Raw genomic sequence first — 20,056 nt, 5'->3', positions numbered from 1 at the left:
AACCAACACAAGTGGTTGCAGAGAAAAACACTAAAGTTCTGTGCGGACAACCAAACAGACAAACAAATTAACAGTCAGACAAACAAACGGACCCCAACGCAATACCCTCTCCTCTGGCAGGGGTAATTCGACCAATGCTTGTTTGCAACGTTTGTTTCCATTTCAGAAATGTGAAATTTCCAAGACAATTTATAACACTGGGGAACCAATTTTTTTCTTATTATCTGTTGCATGAGATTTTTCAACTTATTCTATGTATTTTTTCAACGCTGATTTCAAATCTGAAATCGGTTTTCCTCGACATGCTCTAGTTTTCATGAAATTTGAAACTTGTGATTTTTGCAAAAAAAGCACACCCATTGCTATTTGCACGAGGGATAACTTGAGAACTATGGGTGCGATTACGGACTTTAGTGAAAACATACGATGCCCAAACTACTAAATAACTATAGACCGTATTCGTTTTGCTGCTAACGATTTGCTCACGATTTATTTGACATCAATTTTCTTTGTCTTTATTGATATTTATTTATCTTTATTGATATATGTTCTTTAACTTTATGTTTTTCTTTGTTTCAGATCTGATCATGGCTTCATCAATAAGACATAAATGTGTAAATAATCCTGATGCATTCTGTTATGGATGTGGCTGCTACACACTACTTCGTCAAAAGCGCAATATAACATCGTTTGTAAGGCGTGCCTGTAAAGCCTATTTTGATGTTCCCCTTGGCGACCAAGACAAGAAATGGGCTCCTCATATTGTACGTAATAATTGTAGGGAAATGCTTCGTGACTGGACAAAAGGAAAACGAAAAGGTCTGCCTTTTGGAGTTCCCATGGTTTGGCGAGAACCCAAGGACCATGTAACTGACTTATTTTTGCCTGGTCAACACAAAAGGTGTCGAAAAACCGGCAAAAGATCTCCTATCCCTGTATTCCCTCAGCAATTCGACCTACTCTGCACTCTGAGGAACTCCCCGTTCCAGTCTTTAATGGTTTTGTCTTATCTGAAGATGAAGGCAGTGAACATGATCAGCAAGAGAATGAGGGTCGTGATGACGGGCTTCAAGAAATGGTTTCAGAATCCGAAGCCTCCTCATCTGATACCAAACAGTCATCAGCCCCTCAGCAGTTTCACCAACGAGAATTGAATGACTTAGTGTGTGATTTGGGGCTCTCCAAGAAAGCAGCTGAGGTATTATCCTCCAGGCTGCAAGAAAACAATCTACTTCACCACTCTGCAAATGTTTCATATTTCCGAAAGCTGGACCAGATCTTTGTCGCCTTTTTCTCAGAAGACAAGCAGTTTGTTTACTGCCACGATATCCCAGGTCTTCTCAGGCAATTAGGTGTTACTTCGTATAATCCAACAGAATGGCGATTATTTCTGGATACCTCTAAGCGCAGCCTCAAGTGTATTCTCTTGCACAATGGCAATGTTCATGGAGTGTTTCCATTTGGTCACTCAATGCATTTGTGAGAAGAACATAGGGTCATTCTGTGCCAACTCACCTAAATTTCAAAAACCTCCCCAGGTCACCTCAGATTTTGCTGGAAAAATTCTTAAATGTAGATCTATATGGCTCCACCCACCATGCAAAAGATTAGCTTTCAATTCCTCATAGTTTAAAAAATATCTATCTCTGGAGACCTTTGAAATTTGGCCCTAAAAATGCCAAATGTGAAAAACACATTTTTTTCAACTTCAGGGACTTATAATTTTATAATGGACTCCTCTAGAAAGTTAATATTGCAAATATTTACTAATTGGCATCCAAAATTTTCAATTATGGCATCAGATAACCTCAGGGATGCATATTTTTCACTCTATAGGAAGCTAAAAATGGCTTTTGGGCCAAAACGAGCTAAAATAAGGTGAAACTATAGTAGCCCTCCTGAAAATATGGACCAGCTTAGAATTTTTTTCCTCATAACACAGTGATTATAGGGTCATTATCCATAGATACATTTTTGTTGGGATAATACAGTTAGATGATGAATTATAAAAGTTTTACCATGAGCCCTGGCCTCCGAGGGCTCTAAAATGGACCAATTTTGTCCCCTGGTTTGACCATGTGGCTAGGGGTTTAGGATCTTCATTTTTTTTCTAACGATTGCCTCATATAACATGTGTCTACTGACCGAATGATTTTATCTAACGCCCATGACTTCATCATAAAATTAATTTTTATTTACATGCACGTTTTTTATAATTATTCACTTTTTTTTTCATATCCATGAGCTTATAAATCTGAAACTGAACACTCTAGCAAAGTGATACTGCAGATATTTATAAACTGGCATTTGACGTTTAAGGATCTGTTATCAGAATGCCTGATAAATGCATTTGTTTCTATCTGTAGGAAGTTGAAAATGCCACTTTGACCAAAAATGGTGAATATGCAGGGGGCATTAACTGAGGTTATGTAACAACTTAGATTATTCTTCTCATAAATTAATAATTATAAGTACATTTTTTATTCAAAAATAAATTCTTGTAATGATAATCCAAACATATGCTTGGGTTTTAATTTAAAAAACGTCCTACAGTTCTCTATTTGAAGTCATTAGTTATGACATACACCACTAGATGGAGTAATGGTCTGTCACAACACCAGGAGCAGCACAGTCAACCTGTCTGTCTGTTTGTCTGTTTGGAGAACAAAGGAGAGGAGGAAACAAAGGAAATGGATGCAGAAAATCCTGGGCCCAGTGGCACAAGTTTGACAAGTCGATACACTGTTGGAACCAAATTAGACCAGGAGTGTCACAGGACCGATTATACACAAGGAAGGTTGGGCTAAAACAAGTTGCTGCTTTGGAGAAGAAGTCACAAGAATTGATTTCATGGAGATCAGGAATTACTTTCAGTTCAGAAGACAGTATTTGCCTACATCATGATTAAATTCTTCTTTGTGACATCACAAGAAATCCAACAAAATGCAATGGAGTATGACCTTGAGAAGCGCTTCAGAGCAGCAACAACCATTGCTGGTACACGGTCACACCGTAGTTTCCTGCCGATCTCCTCAACACGTCTGGAGACGAGAAGGGTTTCTTCTGATGCTGTATCATCAACAGTATGCACAGGACCAGAAACCACACAAGCTCATCTGTCCCAGTTATTAGTCCCAACCCTAACTGAACTGGATGTATACCAGGCTGGGAAATATATTGCTTGTGTTTATGACAGAAAATGGTACATTGGGAACATTGTCACAAGAAATAATGATGAAAATGATGTGTTTGTGAACTTCATGAAGCAAGGAAGAGGTAACACATTCTCATGGCCTCCAGAAAAAAAGAAAGATCAATGCTGGGTGCCATTACTCTACATTCTTTGTGTGGTTGAGGCCCCTGACATAAAATCTGGTGGACGTCAGTACCAACTGTCACAGCATGACTTTAAGCATGTTCAAGACCTGTTTTCTAAGATGTAAAATTCTGTGCCTCTGAGTGCTAGGTAATCATGATAATGAATGTCATAAAAGATGAAAGGTCATTAAAGAGTTTTCTAAGGTATAAAAATTACTTGTATTCATTGTCTCTGAATATCTGTAAATAAAAAAGCTGCTACTCAACTAATCAAATTTGTTCTAATTTATCATTTGCAATTAATTACGAAAGTAATCATAAGCATGTATTTATGAATAAATAACATCCTTATCACTCATGTCTAATGAGAAGCATAATTTTGCCTCATGCACACCCCTGCAAGTTCACCTTGTTTTGTACCAAGTGGGCCAAATTGCCATATTTGGCTTCCTAAAACTAGGAGTATGTGCTTTCTCGAGACATTGTAATGCCACAATCTGAAATTTTGTAGACCAGTTTATAAAATTCTGCAGTAACTCTTTCCTGGATAGTTCCATTTAAGATTTATAAACTTCTGAATATGAAAAAAGTGAATAATTATAAAAAAACGTGCATGTAAATAAAAATTAATTTTATGATGAAGTCATGGGCGTTAGATAAAATCATTCGGTCAGTAGACACATGTTATATGAGGCAATCGTTAGAAAAAAAAAATGAAGATCCTAAACCCCTAGCCACATGGTCAAACCAGGGGACAAAATTGGTCCATTTTAGAGCCCTCAGAGGCAAGGGCTTATGTTAAAACTTCTTATAATTCATCACCTAACTGTATTATCCCAGCAAAAATGTATCTATGGATAGATAATGACGCTATAATCACTGTGTTATGAAGGAAAAATTCTAAGTTGTTCCATATTTTCAGGAGGGCTCCTATAGTTTCACCTTATTTTAGCTCGTTTTGGCCAAAAAGCTATTTTTAGCTTCCTATAGAGTGAGAAATATGCATCCCAGAAGCTATCTGATGCCATAATTGAAAAATTTGGATGCCACTTAGTAAATATTTGCAGTATTAGCTTTCTCGAGGAGTCCATTATAAAATGATAAGCCACTGAATTTTGAAAAAAATGCGTTTTCACATTTGGCATTTTTCGGCCAAATTTCAAAGGTCTCTGGAGATAGATATTTTTTAAACTATGAGGAATTGAAAGCTAATCTTTTGCATGGAGGGTAGAGCCATATAGATCTACATTTAAGAATTTTTTTCCAGCAAAATCTGAGGAGGTGACCTGGGGACCCTAGGTGAGTTGGCACGGAATGACCCCATAATGACATAAAAATGGTCATTGACTTACTCAAATATCACGAGCACAACTGGATCATTTGTGTGGACCTGAAAATGGTCAACATTCTCCTTGGTCAACAGAAAGGCTTCACAAAGTTTCCATGCCATCCCTGCATGTGGGACAGCCGAGCTCGAGAGAAACACTGGATCCAGAAGGAGTGGCCCATCTGTGAAACTCTGGAAGCAGGCATGCCAAACATTGTGAATGACCCAATCGTCAGCTGAGAGAAGATCTTTTTTCCCCACTCCATATCAAGCTCGGCTTGATGAAACAGTTCGTGAAGGCATTGAGTACTGATGGTGAATGTTTTCAACATATAGTTTCTGCTTTTCCTGCTTTGTCTTTCGAGAAGATCAAAGCAGGTGTGTTCGATGGACCTCAAATTCGTGCCCTTGTACGTGATGAGGAATTTGTAAGGAAGATGAATGACAAGGAGAAGACAGCGTGGCTGTCTTTCGTCGCAGTTATACAAAACTTTCTTGGTAATAAAAAGGCAGATAACTGTGAGTTTCTGGTTACTAGAATGCTGTTGGCTTTTCACGATCTTGGGTGCAACATGAGTGTCAAGCTCCATTTCCTGAATAGTCAGGTCAGGGTCAGGTATGGGAGCATGTGCCAGAACAGTGCGTCGCTGCGTCCACTTTCTGCCGGTACTCCAGGGGCCTCTGTCTGGCCATCCCCCAGGCAGATGCCAGGCCCATCCCCATCTCCTTGAGATGATGGTCAACCTGCTGCAACCACGAGGCACATGGTCAGCCCACTGGCCTCCTCCACTCACGAGACTCCCCCGCTGAGAGAATCTGGTGAGCAGGATCAGCATCAGGAAAATGAGCCACATGTCCATACAGCTGCAACTGACGCTCATGGACTATGCAGGTAACAAATCTCATCCGAGTTTCTCTCAGCAACCGCTCGTTGGACACAAAATCCGACCAGCGATAGCCAAGGATTCTCCGAAGAGACCCGGTACCAAAGGAATTAAGTCTTCGTCTCCGTCTGAATAGTCACCTTGATCAATTCCCTGAGAACCTTGGGGCTGTAAGTGAGGAACAGGGAGAGCGCTTACATCAGGACCTCATGACGATAGAAGAGCGCTACCAAGGGCGATGGGACAAAAATATGATGGCAGACTACTGCTGGAGCATCAAACGAGATTGCCCTGTGGAAGTCCACAAACTCAAGAGCTACAAGCGCAAATTCTTGCCTGAAGAAGTACCTATTTGAACTTTGCATTCCATCCTTATCAAGTGTTCTGAATCACCTATCATTTTTATGTCGAAATATATGTTAATTTAAATTTGCTTTTAATTCAAATTGTAACTTACCAAATAAATGTTGAAAATGTTGAATTGCAAAATATATGTTTAATATAAATTTGCTTTTACTACAAATTGTAACTTACCAAATAAATGTTGATAATGGTGGATTGCAAAAAATCTAGAGCTTACAGAGAGAAACTAACTTCAGATTTGAATTCAGCACACTCAAATTAGATAAGATCAAGTGCTGGTATCGATGCAACGAAAAATTTGTTCCCTAGTGAAATCAATGAAGCCCCCAAATAAACTTTGCCTTTTCAACCCTTGGGGTTTTTTTCATTATTCAAACGTATTTTGTTTACCAAACAAAAGAAAACTAGAACGGGCACTCATAGAGCGCATACCTTCGCCGCCACTACTTTTTTTGTTCTTGGTATGAGTGTGGGGAACTGGTTTCATATGAATGGTCTTATGATACAAACCACATATCTATAATGTCATGACCCCCCCCCCCAGACTTTCAGGGGCTATGGACTCAACAACAATCAACTCGCATCGTTTTGGCGAGTCTTCACTCGCAAGCTCGGTGAATACAACGTTTCAACAAGAGAAGGTAATCTCGTTTGATGCTGGTTTCATGCAAATCGAATCAGAATTGACTGAGTTATGCCGAAAACTGCATATTTTTCAAGGGCGTGACCCCCCCCCGACATTTTACCCCAACCGGTGACGTGTTATGACGTCATTGTGTCACAAGATTGGGCATTAAATTCTGAACATTTTGGTGCTGGGTTCATGTAAAGCGGACAAAAATTGACCGCGTTATGACAAAAACCGCAAATTTTTCAAGGTCGTGACTCCCCTGACCTTTGACCCCTAACCGGTAACAAGAGTATGGGCGTCATTGTGTCATATTGCATATCACAAGATGAGGCGTTGAATTCTGAACATTTTGGCGTTAGTTGCATGCAAATTGAATAAAAATTGACCGTGTTATCGTAAAAAGACGATTTTGACCTTTTCGTGACCTTGACCTTTGACCCGAACGATCCCAAAATCTAATCGAATGCTTCCTGGCTAATAACCAACCATCCCACCAAATTTCATGCAATTCGGTTTAATACTTTTTGAGTTATACGAACCACAAGATTACAAATAAATAAATAAATAAATAAATAAATACACGCCGACCAAAACATAACCTTTCGCAGAATGCGAAGGTAATAACTAAATTTTTAACGATGCATACAAACTATTAACCTGAAACCATTTACATATATGTACTTTAATAAAAATAATTTACATTACAGAGTTAACTAGAATGGCATTGGTTGAGCCAGGCTCTGCCAGGCTGAACAGTTTACGTTTTGTATTCCACTGATGGGCCGCTGATATTAATTTATTTTCTCTGCTGCCTGATCCACTTCACCTCAGTCTTCGCCATACTAATCTTCAGCCCATGCTTCCCAAATGCCTCCTTCCACTCCCCCAGTACTTCCTGCATCTCCTGCCTACTCTCCACCACAACAGCCAGATCGTTCGCGTACAACATCCTCCCCATACTACCATACATATCCTTGTTTTTACCCCGGCGCGCGAAGCGAAAATCGGGGTAAAGCAATTGGTTCCCTTTGTCTTAGACATCGGTCCATGATAAAGGAACTATTTAATTTCAATGGCATTATAAATTTTGAATACTGTAGTACACAAATCGGAGCATGACTCGTAACATGAACCTGCAGTTTAGTAGGACTTTGGCTCTTAATTTGACAAACTGTACAGAATCTCGTCCTGATCACACATGTGCAGAGAGGAGTAAGGTAATAATTTTACTCTGTCTGCCTGTCTGGCAGTCTAACAAAAATTGAAAATCACTCCAAACAGGAAACTTAATGTTGACATCATGGAGGATACATGGATGTCATGAAGGACACAAACATCAAGCACGATTAACGAATGTCATGTGTTAAATATGGTGGTGTAAAAGACATTGCATCAATGTCGGGAAACTTCCAAAAATAGTTTATTCTTGTTGTTTTTCAACATCCTTTAAAACCTTTGTTTTATTTCAATTGAATTATATACTTGAACAATGAAGAACATGAATCACCTTTGTGTCACTTTGAGAAACCTTCCGTTTAGCAGTACCAGTACTGTACTTGGGAAAATATATATACCGTCTCATGCCCTGAGGGCAGAGTAACTGTGAAATTCAGCATTCTGACAAACATTGCACTGTTTGTTTGGTGTAAAGCAAGAGTCGAAAAGACCCTTCCGATGTTATTTTTGTTCTATGAATGGTGTTCCATGAACTCTAGTTAAATTAAGTTTTTATACTTATCTTTTCCCAATAACATGTCAGTTTAGCTTTCTCATGAGCCAAAAGACCAGTTATGTGTTCCATTGTACCTAGCTGTGCAGCAAGATGGGAGCCTTGGTCCTGTGGCACCATTCGTTCTTCATCCAAGTCCATTTTGTTCCCCACTAACACAACCTGTGCATTGTCCCACGAGTAGGTCTTGATCTGCGTCGCCCTGAAGATGTAATGGAAGTCAAAGGTCTCCAAACTTAAGTCCCAAATCAAAATTCACGAAGCAGCACACCTACAGTACTTACCATCTCACTTCTCAAGCAGATTACCAACCGTTAACTCGGTCACAAGCATGAATTTTAAGTACTTCCCCTCCAATAGCCTGGTGTTGGCTTTATCCGTCCAAGAACTTCACCATCACCAGTTAGGGCGGCATACAAAATCACCAGTTAAGGTGGCTGGTTTGGGACCTAAGGTTCCTGAGTTCAAGCCCCTGTTGGACGTTGAATTAATAGCAGGAAGGGTTGACTCAGCATGTCATCCTTCTGAGGTTGGTGAAATGAGTACCAGTGTACTGGGGTAATAACTAATAATTTGGGTAACCTGTGTCAGAGTGGTGACCTGTCCTGGACTGTACTCCTTGGCTACCCTACTGTATGGTGTGAAAGGAATGGTATTATTCTTATTATTACTTCCCCTCCACCACATAGTCAAGCTAAGGTCCTTCAGCACTCGCAGGTAGGTTGCAGGTCTTGATTTAAGAAAGCTGCCACTCACAATGTATGAGTAATGCCCTGCCAGCCACAGCCTCACAGTTTCAAAATCAGCCTTTATTTACAAAGTTTACAAAGTCATCGTTGCACTTTACCTAAGGAGAGGCTATGCACAAATTGGAGGCTGAAGCTAAAATTGTGGCCTGGCAGCCAGAATAATTTAATGAACTCTTAGCCATTCGGACAGGTAAGCAGGTTTGAGAATGTGCCATGGAACAGAAAAAAACAACACATTACCATGGGGAAATAAACATTAGTAAGTGATCTCTAACAATGTGCAGACATGTCACACAAGCCTCATTCACATCATCATAATATAACAATTGCAATAGATGTATGAAGCAATTATGAAGAAGTTTATGATTGGTAAATTGAAGGCTTGGGAAAATTCAGAAAGATGGTTTTCTTGGCAAACCAAGGATGACAGTAGTCATTTATCAAAAGTTTGTGCTTTTCAGTTTGGAATATCATTTTTTTTTTCAATTCCCCATTTATTTACCCACTAAAATTGAGGTTATCAATGCTGTGATGGATGGTCCTTGTCATATTACTTTTATCATTTGTCTGCATTGTATACTTTAACAAGATAGACCACTGCGTGGTACACCAATGTTTGCCTTATCAGTTTGTACTCGCAAGATCAATGTTTTGAAAGTCATATTTCCCCTTGTAAAAATGCTCTTCGACTAATGCTGGAGCTTGTACATATATAGCATGCAAGACCAGGACATTAGGATACACAGTTTACTTTTACATGAATTACATTGCATGATTAGACAAAAATACAAGACAGAGTATAAGATAGGGGTTTTCATTTGGGATTGCAGCAACATAAGTTGTGTGCTCAGATGGGAGTATCATTCATACAGACCAAGAAAATAAAAATTGACTTAAAAAAACAACTGCTTTTTGGGGGAAACATAGGGGTGGAGGGGGGCAAATTGTCTATAATCTACTTCATAACTTCCTAATCCTTACAAAAATCCTTATAGACCATTCATTATAACCACTCCATAAAATTATATCGACTCGACACAATTTCTTGGAAAACGATGTGATTAAAGAAAAACAATACTATTAGAAAATGACGATAACATTTAGAAGTAGTTGTGCAGCACACATGGATTGCAAAGGATGAGCAATAATTATTACAATAGCACTCCATCCCTTGATTGAAGATGAGGCCAATGGACAATCAAATCTGACTATTAATTTGCAATTGGTCATTGGCTTTGATACCAAAACAAAATTTTATTACTTACAGCCCCTCGGCATCAAAATTATACATATATCGAACAAACAGTTTCAAATGGAGCACCTTCCTGCCATTAGAGCATTTGAATTATATCAGATGGGGGCAATAAATGTGAATTGTTGCTACCAACTTGCTGGCTCAATGACAGAAGATGCCATTTGCATTTTTTCCTCCTTCGTCCCTACCTCGTTTAGACTCCCATGTGGGCACAGACAACTTGCTAGTGTGATTAAAGGTAGTTACATTTCACTCACCAGGTTATACATTTTTTCCTAATACATAATTGTTTGTACAGGGTGTTCCAAAAAGACCTGGACAACTTTGGTTGTTAAGATATTTATTTCCACAAACGATACAATGATACCCTTTGTTCTATGTGATACAGAAACTCATAACGTTTTCTATATTTTCAAGTCTGGTGGTTTAATGTGAAATAAAATGGCGACTCCACAGGAGAAAGCTCAGTGCGTTGAATGGTTCATCAATATGAGATCCGACACGCAAGTTCAGCGTAATTTCCGTACAAGGTATGGAAGGAATCCACCATCATGGACTCGTATCAGAGACTGGGTGGTAAAAGAGGATTAAGGAAACCGGAAGTTGTCAGAAACAGAAAAGTACCGGTCGACCAAGCACAGGTGCAACAGATGTTGAACGAGTGCGTGAATCATTTCAACAAAGTTCCAGAAAATCAATTTAACGTGCATCCAGAGAACTGGGACTACCAACCCACACTGTACACAGGATTTTGCATGAAAGACTGAAGCTTTATGCCTATAAGGTGCAGATTCTACAGGAACTCAAACCAAATGACACATTCAAACGGAAGGTGTTTGCCTTGGAAATGCTCAGTCGCATACAGGATGACGAAGATTACCTGAAAAAGGTCATGTTCACAGACGAAGGTTGCTTTTGTGTATCGGGGAAGGTCATCCGACATAATGTGAGGATCTGGGGCTCTGACAACCCCCAACTGGTTATTGAACACGTACGCGACAGTCCAAAGGTCAGTGTGTGGTGTGACCTTCTCCATGACTGCTTGGTAGGTCTATTTTTCTTTGTGGAGGAAACAGCGACCTCAACAATTTACATGAACATGTTGGAGGGATTTGCCTTCCGCAGATAGAAGACCTGCAACCTGATATCATTTTTCAATAGAACACTGCTCCCCCTCATTGGGCCTTAGTCATTTGAGCCATCCTGAATGAAAATTTTCCAGGATGTTGGATTGGCTGAAATGGACCAACCACCTGGCCCCCATGATCATCAGACATTACCCCCCCCCTTTAGTTTTTTTTCTGTGGGGGTTTATCAAGAATGTTGTCTACAACACCAAGGTGGCAAACCTGCAGGATCTTTGTTCTCAGATTACAGGTACATGAGCACTGGTGGATGCAAACATGCACAGCCGAACATAGCAAGAACTCATGTACCTCCTTGATGTCCTGCACGTGACAAACAGAGCTCACATTGAAGTGTATTGATGGTGTGCACAAAACCTTATGCGCTTCTGTATCATTTAAGCTAAAGAGTATCTTTGTATCATTTGTGGTTCTAAATGTATTAACACCAAAGCTGTCCGGGCCTTTTTGGAACACCCTGTATTTAATGACGTCAAACAAATGGAAAGGAATACGGGCTTACCAGTTTTGTACAGCAATGAATGAGTCTGAACTGGTTATGTCGTACACCAGCAAGAAACCCATCGCACCACGGTAATATGCAGTGGTGATTGTACGATATCGTTCTTGTCCAGCTGTATCCTGGGGTGTGGAGATGAAAGATTGGTGAAAACTCTCAACTTTTTATAAAATGCAACTGGAAATCCCCACGGATAATAAGTGCGGCAACGTAGCAGAAATTGTCGATGACACACTGCCCCACCAGTAAGAGATCTCGTTCAGTTTGCAAGAACTCGATGTATTTTAAAATGAGGCTGACACGATAGCTTAGAGGTATAAACTCTCGCCTTTGAGCTATCTAGCCTAGGTTTGAATCTAGACCAAGCTAAAATTTGTCACCCTGGATGTTTCTTAAGTAGGATGAGGCATCAATTTGTGTGTAGCTTATCGGATGTTCATAAAGCTGAATGACTCATCTGCCAGCACTGATTGTTTGTGGACATTAAAGACCTCGTGGTGTCTATCATGAAGAGAAGGCGAATTTATGTTCTCAGGTTGTTCGCATATCACTGTTATGTGTGAATGGCCACATTTAGCTACAAACGGAAACGATGATGATATATTTGGCTTAAAGAAATAGTTGCAAAATTATGAAGTCATCATATCTTTGAAAACAGATGACAAGCTGAGCAAACAAGGAGGATGGATTTGACTTAAAATTTAAGAGACAAAGGAAATTATTCTTCCCAAAAGAACAAGTAACGTTGTTCTAAAGTGGCATAATTGTTAAACTTGATGCCTAGGATTACAATTAAGATGTAGCCTGGTGTTGGCTGAGTGGTTAGGGTGGTGGCTTGGGATCCTGGGGTCCTGAGTTAATGCACCAGGAGGTTGACTCAGCCTGTCATCCTTCCGAGGTCGGCAAAATGAGTACCAGTGTACTGGTAAGGGGGACACTGCATCAGTGGCATAGCTGCGTCCCAACCAATGATGCAACCAGCAGCCACAGGCTGCACCAGAGAGAGAGAGAGAGAGAGAGAGAGAGAGAGAGAGAGAGAGAGAGAGAGAGAATTAAGATGACTTGTTCTTTTTAACAGTAATGGTTGGAAAAACGATGGAAAAGCCTTTAGACAAGGTTAACTCCCAAATGAGAGAAGTAGGAAAACTGTGTCGAGTGGAAACTTTTTACAATGAATGACACCAGAGACCCCCTGATGAGGCCCAACCCAAGTTACAACTTCAAGCTAATTAAACAGGATATTGAGCAAAATAAATAAATTATGGAAATATCTTATTCTACAACCATTTAAAAACATTTAAGGTGGTCTAAAGTTTACAGACTCGGAAATGCATTCACTAAATGCATGACCAGAATATTTTGAGATATCCTTGTAACTTTACATGGATGACAAGGACATGAGTACACAATTAATTAATAAACATGATATTATTGGGGCAAGCTGCAGCTCCCAACTGTAACGGCAAGTGGCAGATTGCTGCATCATCATCCAGATGTGGAAGATAATTTCAAAATAAGAACGATCCATCCTGATGAATAAGCAATCGTGGAACCACAGCAGCAGGGTGTTCGGGTGGAGTGGGTAAGAGGGTGGTGGCTCTATACAATCTAAAAACTCTATCAACCCACTTCACAACACCGTGACATGGTGAGTAAGGGCTGCTATTCAACATGTCCAACCAAATTGATATTCTTCAACAGTGGATTGGCTGATGGCCATAAATGTGGCCAAAAGGTTTCAGTAGGGCTTCGTCCTCAATTGTACAGGTTTTCCTGACAACTGAAAATAGGCAACGCCTTGCGAAGACAGTGTGCTAAGACAGCTAAGACAGTCTCCTATGCTACAGGCTTCCCACTCTAAAAGACATGCATGTGCCCTTCTATGGATGGAAACCCCCGCACTACCTCTCAAGTCCTTTGGCAATTAGCTAGTGGTGACAGAGGCAGGACCTTGATATGTGGAAGCTTCTCGTCACAACCTGGCACAAAGTCGGCAGTTACCTACTAATCGCTTTATTGAGGCAGAAGGGTGTTTCAGTCTATGTTGCCAGCTATGTCGAAGCAGCCATCTTCAGGATCAGCTCTGATCACCCCAAAATGGGAAGGGGCTGGAAAAGGTGCCTTAAAAATAGCCTGCCTCACTCTACCCAGACTGAAAAACCGCATCCAACGAGACTAATGGACAACTCAGAACGACCTGAGAGGTGAGCAGTGATAATAGCCCCCAAAGCAAGCTACGATGCCTAGACATTGATGTAGTAGCCCTTTGCGAGACTCATAGAGCAGATGAGCGACTGATTATGGAGCATGGTGGTGGCTACACTTTCTTCTGTAAAGGGAAAACACAAAAAGCACGAAGAATTCATCGAGTTGGCTTTGCCATCAAAACAAACTCGTGAAGAGATTCAAAGCCAATCAATCTGTTATCCTCATCGGTGCATAAGCACCTACATTTGATTCAGAAGATGAAGTGAAAGAAACCTATTCTGATCTAAATACAGCCCTGCTTAAGTGGTGGCTGTACCATCACAGTCAAAGATCATACTTCTTGGTAACTTCAAAGTTGAAGTTCAGAAAAGAACTCGTGATCTGAAGAACAACCAGTGGACAGAGAAGACTGAACAAATTCATCTTCTTGCCAACAAACATGATATTCGTGCCTTCTTTAAGACAACCAGAGATATATGGATCCTTAACACATGGATGAACACCAATAAGATGTAAAGATGGCAATACTTTCCTTCAACACACAAAGAGTGTCAACACCCACTGGAAAGAGCACTTTGCAGAGCTATTTGATCAGAGCTCTACTGTGGACATGCTTTGAATAGAGAACCTACCATGGTATATAATTAAGGAGCTCGATGGTGACCCAATGCTCAGTGCGGTGGTAAATGCCATCAACCAGATGGAAAAAACAACAAAGCTCCTGGTCCTCACAACAATCCTGTTGAAGCAATGAAGCACAAAGAAGACATGTTCATCTTTCAGATGCATGCCCTATTTGTGATGATCCTGCAGAATGAGGAACTACTGTATATCAAGTGATCTTTTAATCTTTTTTAAATCTTTCTTTCAGCAAAGCTGCAATTCACTACTGATAGACTCCACCCCCCCCCTCCACCCCCCAAGTGTTGTAATAACCTATCGCACTGAAAGTGAACTCTTCAACCTCAGCAGGCTGAAGGCCAAGACCAAGACAACAACCATTACTGTGATAGAATTTCAGGATGCTGACGACGCACAAGTTAGTGCTCACTCTGTAAAATAAGTATGACAGATTGTTTATGTGTTTGCGGAAGCCTATACCAGCATGGAACTCACCTCGAACACCAGCAAGACTAAAGTCCTCGACCATCCCACACCTAACGTGCTGAATCCATCGACTTAAATTGAGTTTCATGATGAAGTATTGGAAAATGCCCCTCACTTCCTGTCGCTCGGAAGCTATTTATCTTCAAAAGCTCACATCGATGAACAGGTACACCACCAGATCCAATGTGCTTGTTCAGCCAATGGTAAATTGCCTACTCGCATTTTTGAAAACCGTGATATTAGATCCAACATTAAGCTTAAAGTCTATCAGGCAGTGGTTCTCCTCACGCTTCTTTCTGGTGCCGAAGCTTGGACAACGTATAGATGTCATATCAATGCCCTAGAAAAATTTCATCAATGTTGTCCAAGAAGGATCCTGCGAATCAAGTAGGAGAACTAGAATGGGCACTCGTAGAGCGCAAACCTTCGCCACAGCCACTAGTTACCTTTGTATTAAGTTGTCCACAACGCATCTCAATACAAATATGCATTTCGTGACCCCCATGACCTTTGACCCACAACCGCTACCTAGGGTGACAATAGTACTATACCTTGTGTCATTTCAGAAGATGGGGAATTGAACACTGAACAATTTGGAGTTAATTTGATGTAAATTGGAAACATATTAACCGTTTTCATCATGAAAAAAAACGATGTTGACCTTTTTGTGACCTTGACCTTTGATCCGATCGCTCCCAAAATCTAATGGATTTGTCCTTTTCATGATGCCAAACAAATCCAAAACAATTAAAGCCTCTCTGCGTTTTGATTTTTTGCGTTAATTGTCCACAATGCTTTCCGATATAAATGTGAATTTGTGTGACCCCCTTGACCTTTAACCCCCAACCGCTGCCTTGGGTGACAAAAGTACTATACCATGTGTCATATTAGAGGATGGGGAATTTAATTTTGAACATTTTGGAGTTAATTTGCTGTAAATCAAAACAAAATTGACAATTTCATCGCGAAAAAACGATTTTGACCTTTTTGTGACCTTGACATTAACCTTTGATCCGATCGCTCCCAAAATCTAATCGATTTGTCCTCTCGTGATGCCAAACACATCCACAAAATTTCATGACAATCTGCGAAGTGATTTTTGTGTAATGTTGTCCACAACGCTTCCCAATCAAAAACTCCATTTTGGTGACCCCCTTGACCTTTGACTTCCACAGACTAACTAGCGTTGCAAACACTATACCATACGCTATATTAGTGGATCGGGATTTGAATACTGAACATTTTGGGCTTAATTTGATGTAAATCGGAACAAAATTGACACTTTAATCGCAAAAAAAACGATTTTGACCTTTTTGTGACCTTGACCTTTGATCCGATCGCTCCCAAAAGCTCCGCCTGGCGTCCTTGAGTAACTGCACATCATCTCTGAAAATTTCATGCAAATCGGTCCAGCAGTTTTTGCGCAATGTTGTCCGCACACATATTTACCAATAAATAAATACATAGGGGTCAATACAATACCTTCGTCAAACGAAGTTTGCGAAGAACAAACATGAGCATTCCGAAAGACATGGACATGCCAAGTGTAGAGACCATGACAACTCGTATCAGCTCAGATTGATGGGACATGTCATCAGAATGTCTGACGCAAGACTACCTAAAACAGGTGATTTACTCGGAGCTACTCTGACGGTCAAAAGTTTTAGAACACCCCCATTTTTCCAGTTTTTACTGAAATTTAAGCAGATCAATGTTTCAATGTACTCTGAAATTAAAGCCGAGAACAAATAAACAATTGTAGATAAAAAAGAAATCGTGCAATCGTTTTGTTGAACAAAATTTAATCTAAATTTTTGACTCATCAAAGTGGCCACCTTTTGCAGATATGACAACCGAACATACTCGTGGCATTCTTTCTACAATGGAAATCAAATATTTTTTGGAAAGTTCTTCCCAAAACTGTTGCAGAAGTTCCCACAAATGTGTTGCACTTGTTAGTTGCTTTGCTTTCACCCTTCTGTCCAGTTCATCCCAAACCAGCTCGATGGGGTTTAAGTCTGGAGACTGTTGTGGCCTTTCCATGATTTGAACCCTACCATCTTGTTCTTTTCTTCTAAGGTCGTTCTGACATCGCCTGGAGGTATGTTTTGGGTCGTTATCTTGCTGTAGGACGAACCCCTGACCAACTAGGCGTAGACCAGAGGGTATTGCATCGTGCTGCAAAATTCTGTGGTAGCTCTTTTGGTTTAGGGTACCAATCACTCCGTGCAAGTCACCGACTCTGGATCCAGCAAAAGAGCCCCAGATCATCACGCTTCCTCCTCCATGTTTGACAGTTGGTGTCACATACTGAGGAACCATCCTTTCGCCGACTCAACGGCGTACAAGAACCCTGCGTGATGAACCGAAGATTTCAAATTTTGATTCATCGGTCCATAAAACCTTCTTACAGTTTTCAGTAGTCCACTGGCGGTGCTTCATGGTCCAGGCAATCCTCTTTTTCTTATTTTGCCATCTTAGCAATGGCTTTCTTACTGCCACTCAACCTGTCAAACCTGCAGCTTGAAGTCTTCTCTTCACAGATGAAACTGAGACTTCCTTACCTTGACCAGTGTTAAGCTGTGTTTGAAGCTGCTGTCCTGTGAGCCATCTATCACGCAAGTTGTTGACTCTCAGAAACTTATCTTCTGATTGTGTTGTGGCTTTGGGTCTGCCAGACCTCTTCCTGTCAGAGTTTCCTACAGTTTCCAAGTGCCTTTTGATGGCGTAGGAAACTGTACTCACTGAAACCTTGGCTGCTTTGTAATTTCTCCAAAGGAAAGACCGACACTTTTAAGGGTTATAATGGTCTATCTGTCTTCCTTTGTTAATTGTCTTTTTCTCGCCATTATGAGAGCAATATGCTACTTCCTGCAGTGCAATATTGCCCAAATAATGCTTCAGAAGGTGTAGCAACACAGTCTGTTCCAACACTGCTTTTATAGACAGAGGGTTTGTAACTTAGGCCTAAGTCACATTTGCCACGGCGGCCGTGGGGTCTCCCAAATCTACGGCCACTAGCAATAATACGGCGGCCGCAGTATTTCCACGGTCACACAATGTAGCAGTCACATATGTTTTTATTTGTCGGGGAGCCGCACAGCGTATTTATAAATTGTGGAGACCGAAAATGTGGTGGTGCCGTACGGTCTTTGATTTTATGTCACATGGTGACCTTATGGCGTCCCTGCAGCGGCCATATAATTTTCAAGGCAGATGCAAGGTAGCTGCAAGGCAACCGCAGGGGGGCCCTCAGGCGAACGTGTGGCCAGACGGACGGTAACGAGTGGGTATATACAGTATACCAGTTCTCTTTTTACTGAAATTAAAATATAACAGTTCGGAATATACCAGTACGTGGTGCCCCCAGAATCCGAACTTAATTCGTTCCAAGAGGCTGTTCGGATTGCAAAAAGTTCGATTGCCAAACTATTTTCCCAATAAGAAATAATGGAGTGAATTAATCTGTTCCTGGACCCCAAGAAAACCCACTTTCAAGACACTTTCAACTGAAATTACCCATGTTTAAGGTAAAATAAGATGAGTAAATGACCTTCGGTTGCGGTGTATTGTATGTAAACTGGTACAATCACCACATCCAAAGGTCCACACAGGCTCGAGCTCCGGCCTGGGTTCCGATCGCTCGCGCACTCTGCGAGCGCTGCCCTCAGGGCAGCTCATCAAACATGATGCCCCCAGAACCACAATCACTTTCATCAAACGCATCGGGCTGAGGTAATCATGGATATTCCAAATTACAACCGGTTTTTCTGTGAAATTAAATCCTTGCCCGACAGTCCGTCACACCACGTGATCGGATTGCTTTTTTGTTATTAATTAAAACACAAGATGAGTAAAAAAAAATAAAAAACAGCACAAATCAAGGTGAAAACGTGAGGTAAAGTAGCGATCGACACACGAGAGATGCTTTCACGAGGACTTCCACCGACGAACTGAAAGAACAAAGCGCGAAGATGCGGCTCGAACAGGTGGGGGAGACACGTGTACAAACATGAATGCTTCGTCGTGTTCGGTTTTTAAAATGTATTCGGTTTTTATGGCAAAATTCATTTTTCATCGATAAGAGACTACGGCAGCTGCACGAATAACGCAAGCCCACCGTACGCCCTACGTACGGTCGACGTGGAACACAACTACGTCACAACTACGGCATGTCGAATTGCTACGGCCAACGTAGAAATGAAAAAAGTTATAACTCCGCGTTATAATTCCACGGCGACCCCTACGACCTGTAAAAGATAGCCAAACGGCGTCGGACCACCCTGAGGCCACCGCAGAAACTCTGCGGCCGCCGCACGTTTCTGTCAATTCAGAGGGCGTACGGCCGCCGTATCCTCACCGTAGAGCAAATGTGACTTAGGCCTAATCAACAAAAGTTGGGACACCTGTAGGAATTGTTTGCATCAACTTTCAAGGCTTAATTTACTTCCATTGCTGCAGAACAGCTGCAGTTGCTAATCCATTAGTTGTTCCCTGAAAAGGGCCTTTTTTAACAACTCTGAAATTTACATTATTTTTCAGTTTTTGGTAGCCTAAACTTTGATTTTTAACCTCTGGCAGTTTACCACTCAGCTTTGTACCATTTCAGGTTATTCACTGGACTTGAACTGCTTAAATTTTAATAAAAACTGAAAAATGGGGGTGTCCTAAAACTTTTGACCGGTAGAGTATGCCTGGGAGCCCGTTCACATGGGCGCTATGGGAAGCATTTCAAAAATAACCCCAAAGTCAACATGAAGGTCTGCTCCATTATCATTGACACATGGGAAAGGGATTCCCAATCACATTTAAAATGGTGATTTATTGTCCAAGATGGTGTT

The 20,056-nt window shown here is 40.9% G+C and overlaps 1 protein-coding gene and 1 long non-coding RNA gene across 12 annotated transcripts in view; one reads left to right on the top strand and one right to left on the bottom strand.

Annotated features, from left to right (window-relative positions):
* LOC147024504 (ras-related protein Rab-3B-like) overlaps positions 1-20,056 on the bottom strand; it is a 50,669-nt gene that overhangs the window by 5,557 nt on the left and 25,056 nt on the right. For all 11 annotated transcript variants that reach the window (XM_085884506.1, XM_085884503.1, XM_085884496.1 and 8 more), the window contains 2 exons: positions 11,904-12,022; positions 8,330-8,454 (listed from right to left, as the gene is read on the bottom strand). In XM_085884506.1, the coding sequence (XP_085740632.1) occupies positions 8,330-8,454; positions 11,904-12,022 (244 nt within the window). The remainder of the gene's footprint in view (positions 1-8,329; positions 8,455-11,903; positions 12,023-20,056) is intronic.
* On the top strand, positions 1,899-8,432 carry LOC147024505 (uncharacterized). The gene is made up of 2 exons (XR_015059065.1): positions 1,899-6,533; positions 7,413-8,432. It is a non-coding gene; the product is annotated as an uncharacterized LOC147024505 (long non-coding RNA).

The sequence above is a fragment of the Eptatretus burgeri genome, chromosome 6 (genome assembly GCF_056783735.1).
Source record: "Eptatretus burgeri isolate ZD-2024b chromosome 6, Ebu_testis_v1, whole genome shotgun sequence".
Lineage (NCBI taxonomy): Eukaryota > Metazoa > Chordata > Myxini > Myxiniformes > Myxinidae > Eptatretus > Eptatretus burgeri.
The sequence above is the reverse complement of the archived record's forward strand: the minus strand, read 5'-3'. Positions and strand labels throughout refer to the sequence as shown.